General features: G+C 38.0%; 1 protein-coding gene across 1 annotated transcript; it reads left to right on the forward strand.

The window, feature by feature from the left end:
- The first annotated feature begins 390 nt into the window (after positions 1 to 390).
- LOC115792130 (uncharacterized) lies at positions 391 to 7,032 on the forward strand. The gene is made up of 6 exons (XM_030746546.1): positions 391 to 503; positions 775 to 849; positions 3,468 to 3,773; positions 4,211 to 4,298; positions 4,644 to 4,789; positions 6,515 to 7,032. Exons 1-6 carry the CDS (start codon positions 497 to 499, stop codon positions 6,679 to 6,681), a joined length of 789 nt encoding a protein of 262 aa, XP_030602406.1. The 5' UTR covers positions 391 to 496; the 3' UTR covers positions 6,682 to 7,032.
- The last annotated feature ends 231 nt before the right edge of the window (positions 7,033 to 7,263 follow it).

A 7,263-nucleotide genomic window follows, 5' to 3' on the forward strand; every position in this document is an offset into this window, starting at 1 on the left:
CAAAAACAGTATAAATTTCATTTCTTGGAGACAATACAAAAACTTTAAAAAAAAAAACAAACATATATATATTCTAATCATCACATTGTTAAATCACCCGTTGATTCTTTTTTCTCTCTATAATGTATTCATAATAGTCATCATAGCCAGTGTTTAACCCAAGTTATCACTTACTGTCAAAGAAAGCCATAATACCATTTTATCAAAATGTATCAAATAGATCTAATATTTACCGAAGCCAAGCTAATAATAATAGAATCTAACTGGAAGGTTATTTCTTCAAGCATCATTTCCAGCTGCTTTTCTGTAGCTTCTAGTAGTAGTGGGCTTTTTGAGCCAGTAAATGGGTGTGCTTTCTAGCAGCCAATGTCAATATTGACAGTTGGGGGATGTCCTGTGGCTCAGGCGTGCAGCTTCCACAGCAGGCTGGTTTTCCAACAGTCCCTTCTTTGTGTTCCTTCCCACTGAGCCCAGAGCCACTCTTCAACATCTGCACATGACTGGTACGTATAGTTCAATTTTCTATCACTAAAAATTCTCAGTATTATTCCATCAGCAGTGGTTATTTCCTCCATTTCTCTTTAGACAGATTTTCTAGTACTGTAAAAAAAAAAAAAAAAAAAAAAAAAAGAGGGAGAGAGAAAGCTACATTTTAAAAACTTTTTATAAAATAACTTAGCCAGGTGGTTGATATTAATACAAAAATTACATTTATGGGACACTTGTTTGATTACATTAAAAAATATTTTCTGTTGTTCATCCATCATTCTACAGATTTTTTTTACATTTCTGACCTGATGATGAGAAGACTGTTTAGGATCTGTGTCATATCAGCGCTTTTTGCATGCTGTAAGTAACTCGCTGTAATATACAACTGTCACCTGCAAAATGTACATTATATCAGCATGCATCCATCATAGCATACGGAATATGTCCGGGGCATTTCAGTAATTGCTTTAAGTAGATTATACAAATATGGACACATGCATTTTCACAAAATACTCAAAACCACATACTATAGGTATGCATTAGTGGGGACACACACAGCACATTTTTCCATTCAGCAGTGTAATAAGATTACTATTATGGAAACGATAAATGGTGCATAAACATCTGCCTGCCCCTGCAAATTACCATGAACTGAGCCCTATTAGGAGACTGTAAACTCCTGTAAACATGAACCTTGGGGGGTTCGAGCCTATTGCCAGAGAGACTATGAGTTGGTGCAAGTGGATGACACATTTAAAGCATGACTGAGTGCTTAATGCAACATTGCATCATTGCATCTAACTGAAAAGCTTAAGGCACAGTAACTCTGGGGGATTGCTGAGCGACATGAAAATTAGACAGCCATCTTGCTACTGAGATGAAACTGATTCATGTGCTGCAGTGGACACAACTCTGCAGTTCCATGAGAGGTATCAAGTCAGGTGCGGTTAACGTAAATCAGTGTTATGTCCACCTCTATGTGTGTTGATCTCTTCAGGTTAACTGTTGGGATCTTAACTGTTAATAGCCGAACCTCATAGCTGCTCTAAGGCGTAGCAAAAGCCTGGCAATACATAAAGACCCATTTAGTAAAACTCCAGCAAACCTTTAGTGCTATGTAATCTTGCTGAGGCAAAAACACACTTACACTTTTGTCAAAAAAAAAAAAAAAATTTGGTCTTTCCTAATTTAGTTCACATGCTGAGGAAAATTGCTTTTCCATGCAACAGCCAACCATTCTGCCCACTCATTAAGGCCTTCTAGTGATAAGCAGCTTCTTTCAATCGCTGGGCCCAATGTGTGCTCCTGCGCCAGGGCAGTGTGATTGAAACATTTTCTGTGCTTCTGAGGTTAATGAAGATCAAAGACTCGTGTCTGGACAGGATAATTAGTATGCTGTCAGAATTAAACATACTTTGAATAACCAAATTATGACTCTGTCTACATAGACAAGTAACACAGTTCCCAAAAAAAGGTGTCCATGCATTGTGCTAAGACTTAGCTGGTGACTTTGTTAACTAATTAAGAAAATATTAAGTTTTCCCATTGATACCAAGAGCGTGTGATTTCGGACTTGAACCTTTTGATATGTGGTTTTTGAGGGTGGCATTTTAAACCAAGCATCTGTGAAATAATCAGTGTGTAACTGATTACATCAGAATCCTTAATATCTAAATCTAGTTGTAATGTAAATAAATCTGTAAGTCAGTTAGTTTTTTATATATCATCAAATCATCAGAGGTAGATAGGGGAAAAAAAACCATGTCTACCTCAGGTAGATTTGAATAGCTCATCTCACATTTGCCAAAAAACATCTGGATGATCCCCGAGACTTTTGGGAAAATATTCTGTGGACTGGAGAGAAAAAAAATAACTTTTTGTAAGGTTTGCATCCTGTTACATCTGGCCTAAAACTAACATGGCATTTCATAAAACAACATCATGCCTACAGTCAAACATGATGGTGGTAGTAGAATGGTCTGAGGCTGCTTTGCTGCCTCGGGACATGGACAACTTGCTGTAATTTGTGGAACCATGAATTCTGCTCTCTACCAGAAAATCCTGAAGGAGAATATCCAGTCATCAGTTCATGCTCTGAAGCTCAAGCGCACTTGGGTTATGCAGCAGGACAATGATCCAAAAGACCCCAGCAAGTCCACCTATGAATGGCTCAAAAATAAAGATATAAATAATCGGAGCGGCCTAGTCTGGCCATAAATCCCTGGTCAATACCTCCCACAACCTGCACTACACTGTGAAGTCCCTGAGTAGCTCCTTCAGCACAAGACTTTTACATCCCCAGTGCAGGAAGGAGCACTATCACAGATCATTCCTGCTCACAGCCATCAGATTATGTAATCTAACACAATAACATCCACAAAAATGCAAGAAACCTCATCATGTGTCTTATCATCTTATCTTAAATCTGATTGAGATGGCGTGACTTTAAACAGGCCATTCATGCTTGAAAACCCTCCAATGTAGCTGAACTAAAACAAAGCTACAAAGACGAGCAGGGAAAAATTCCTGCACAGAGATGTGAACGATTATTGCAAATGTTTGATTGCAGTTCTTGCTGCCAAGGGTGGCACAACAGTTAATGGGGGGGACTCCAAGCCCCCCAGGACCCTGAATTGGATAAGCAGAAGACATACATAATATATATGCAGAAACCAAAAAACAACTAAGAAATCAGGAAGGGGGCAAATACTTTTTCACAGCACTGTAGACAGATATGTGGTAATTACTTTGGAATAATAGACTGCATGTGTTATTCACTGAGCAGGAAAAAAAAATCTGCTGCTTCATATTCCAAACACTGCATAACTAACTCCATCCAAAATTAAAGTTAATTCCAAATATCAGCCTTACAGAAGTTCGATTTAATCCTTCAACCTGGAAAATTTCAAGCCATTCTCATTTTTAATCCTCTCTCCATTACACTCTTAACTCTCTCAGTATGTTTCATCTCTCCCAAGATGTGGTGTTAAGTGGTGCTTCAGAACATGAAGAGAGAAAAAGTGAACAATTTCGAATCCCCGACAAGAACAGCAGCAGCATCAAGGTGAAGGGAAATTACACAAGTGCTAAAGACAGGAGGCCAAAGGCTGTGATTCCAAGAAAGAAAGTCAAAACAGGAAACAAAAGAGTGTCCATGGGATCGAGAAGGGACATCAGCTGCACCAGACTGGGAGGCATCTGCCAGCCAACCCGATACATATGCCAAGGCCGATACCTCAAAGGAAGGTGTTCAGGGAACAAGGTGCAGCAGTGCTGCATGCCAGGTACAATACAAATATGCACCTGCCCATATACAACTATTACATCCGGAAATACAAGAAAAACCACCAGCAAACTTCTTTAGATACAGTCACAAACGCACTGCTCATTTTTCTGCCAAGAAGGAATTAAAAGGGATTTGTACTGTTTTTTCGAGTCTGACTCATGAAAATGTTATTGTGGGAATGATGCTGTGTGTGTGGGTGACACACAACTGATAGAGATGACATCAGTAAATGACATTTGAATAGTGCCTTTCTGCTGTAATTGGCCTTATTTCCACATGAATAGAACATGACTCACAGTCAGTGGTTGTTAAAACATATTTTTAAAAATATCATCTTTATGCTTGGTCTTTTGGTATGCAGCGCTGCAGCTTTTAATATGGCACCTATCTTGGGAGAAATATTATCTAACTTATTCCATTTGCCTCTCTCTGTAGTCCAAGCCTGGAGTGTCCTTTGTGCTGGTCACCACAACAGAGTGAGGGCCTGTGATGTGCATGGCTGTGGAGCTTTCAACTCCCAAAGGTGACTAATCCTGATCAGATCCTTATCTTTATGGCCTCAGAGGATAACTCATACTGCAACATGCAGACACTGACAATGACCCATGTTTAGTTTTATATGCTCTGTGAACCCGATCCCTGCAACAACAAAGCACACACCAACCAATCCAGTAATACATCTAAACTAGAGTTGAATTAATGATGAGTCAAGCTTTTTCTGGGTGGAAGGCTGGCTTTCTGTGGGCAGAGGTGCGCTGTATCAGTAGTCAGACATTTTTCTGTTGGGCAAATTAAGATGACTAATTGAAACTGGCCTTTTCTGATGGTAAAGTAATGCCAGTCTCTTCTGTCACCTGTGCCTTTGCAGAGTTAATGGCCTCCATAAAGCAGTGGACCTTGTATGTGATGACTATTCTATCATCAACACACCATTTTCAGGCTCTCTGGCTGGTCCAGTGAGTCGGAAAGACCCAGCTGGTAATCAGTTTGATGGAGTCAAACTTCTCAGTGATGGTAAGAGAGACACGATTTTAACACAGTGCCTGAAAGTTGGTGAGGCAAGGAAAATTACATTTTGAAGATTATTCATCAGTATTTAAAAGCCTAGATGTGAGTCGTGAAAAAAAAACTCAGTGTTGAAATCAACTCTTTAAGTGCATCTGTCTACTAGATAAAAGAGCTCGACAAATTTATAACAAATCAACAGGACAAAGATGAAAAGATTTTTCAGTAGATATGTAACATGTCATTAGGATGAATCAGTGACTCTGCATGAATAGCTGTACCCAAATCTTACTGCAAATCACCCAGCAGTTGTTGAAATATTTCAGTTGGGACCAAAATGGTAAACAAGCCAAATGACCTACCAAAATAACATTCACAGACCCATGTTGTTAGTGTGGCTGTAACTCGCTTACACATTTGTTTCAATTTCTGAAAAATTCAATTTAGAAGTCTGTTGAGATATTTTCTATAACAGAAAATAAGCATAAACTGGGTTTAATTAACCTTGTACTGTTGCCTGTGAATTATTTTCATCTATTGTGTAGTTCCCTGGCTAGGGCGAAGGCGAGGCTACGTTATTATGACGGAGGAATTGTATGGGAATGAAAAGGAATGATTTAAAAAGGGATTAGTTAAAGTGTTTGCAACACAGGCTGAGACTGCATTGACCTCCTGATAACACCAGAGCCTATGTGCAACCCCACTGAAAGCTGTTCATGAGTAATGACCCCTCACTGAGGGCCATCATTAGAGGGAAAAAAAAGGCAATGCATCTGTGTATGTGCCTAAAATACCCATGTATGCCTTTGCAGTGTATACATATTTGTTTGTATATATGTACTCCTGTGTGGTAATGTGTTTTAAGACCATCCTGAGGTGCTGGAATGATGAGTAAACATCATTAGTCCTCATTCTGCCTCTCGCCTTATAATTGAACTGTATTATCAGAAGAACACATGTAGTGTCAGCTCCTTTCATCTCTGGGTAAAGCACAGACACGATTAGACATCACAGAGACACATTACCTCGCCATGATGCCCACATTAATGCTGAGACACTGATCATTAAGTGCTTTTAAGATTTAATGGTGTTGGTGAATTTGCTGTAGCCTACTTTTAGGTTGTTTGTTTCGAGGTTGGCAGACTGCTTGTTTATGTATATGGTAAAGGGGAGATTCGAAGTTTTGTTTTTAGGCTCTCGAGCCTGTATTTGTAAACTTTGGGGCATAAATGAGCGATTCCAGATCAGTTATCTCTGTGTTTCATAACTGATGAAGTCTCTAAGAGAATTTCATCTGCACAAGTGATTATATCCCATCATAATATATATATATTTTTTCAGTTTTTTATATTTTCAGTTTTTTATATATATATATTTCAGTTTTTTTTTTTAAACCTCTACATTAAAATAAGCTGCTTTTGTGCATACTCAATGAGCACATTTGTTTTTTCAGTTGCACTATTTTAACTCAGAGATTTACCAGTGAAATGCTTTGCTCATAAGTGAACTGTTTCACCAGACTTCCCCATTAAAGTGAAATAATGTGAACAACCTGACTTCACAGATATAGACTACTAAGACTAAAACTAAGACTAAGTTATTGTTGGAACTCATACTACATCTTTTTGTGACAAAATTCAAACATATGTGTGACATTTTTAAAAAGGGGGGAGATATATCAATGCCCACAAATACATTCATTTATATTTTTATATTTGTTTTGGTCCCATCTAGAACACTGTGTGAAGATCTTCAACATCCGTCCTTACCGTTACTTCGGCCCGGTGACTCAAGGAGAAGCCTTGGGCTATTTACTGCCACTGCAAGAACGCTTCTCTGGCATCACATCACACCTGGAGCTGCAAATGTGTGATGGTACTGATCCTTCACCCTTCATATGAACTTCATTCAAATTTAACCTTGACTCATTGCATTTTTTGCATGTGATGCATGCCCCTACATATAAAATCCCTAATGATAATAAGGGCTTATTTAGACTTATTTGCTTTACTTTGATCACCTCTTGCTTGGCTAACTTTTTGTAAGTGTTAATTTTTCTATAGCCATATAAATGTTGCCCTCTATATGTACAGCACCTCAAAGGTACACTGTATTGCTTTTCTTTAATAACAGAGACTTTTTTAAAACACATAATTCTTATAAACTTGTGATGAGCAGCTTTTCAGTAACTGACAACTCTCTGTCTCCATTTCTCAATTTTTACGATATTTTAAAGTTTTTTTTAATACTCTATATCTCATAGAAATACGTAGAAAGAAGGATTTTTCTAAAAAATCATGACTCATACGTAGGATATTTTCCTTCTCCTTTCATGTGAAACATGTCACATCTCACATAGGGACTCATAACTATTTTATGCAATTCCTTTATTTTTGAATGATGGAATAAATTTAAAGTTTCACTTCTGCTTTTGTCTAAAGAGTTTTCTATTTCCTAAAGCCAATCTCAAATAAGGCATTTAC

The sequence above is a fragment of the Archocentrus centrarchus genome, chromosome 14 (assembly GCF_007364275.1).
Source record: "Archocentrus centrarchus isolate MPI-CPG fArcCen1 chromosome 14, fArcCen1, whole genome shotgun sequence".
Taxonomy (NCBI): domain Eukaryota; kingdom Metazoa; phylum Chordata; class Actinopteri; order Cichliformes; family Cichlidae; genus Archocentrus; species Archocentrus centrarchus.

What these genes read in the sequence shown, in the direction of transcription:
- LOC115792130 (XM_030746546.1), top strand. An exon ending in ATCAGCGCTTTTTGCATGCT is followed by an intron (nt 850 to 3,467) that starts GTAAGTAACTCG and finishes ATCTCTCCCAAG; the next exon opens with ATGTGGTGTTAAGTGGTGCT. An exon ending in GGAGCTTTCAACTCCCAAAG is followed by an intron (nt 4,299 to 4,643) that starts GTGACTAATCCT and finishes GTGCCTTTGCAG; the next exon opens with AGTTAATGGCCTCCATAAAG.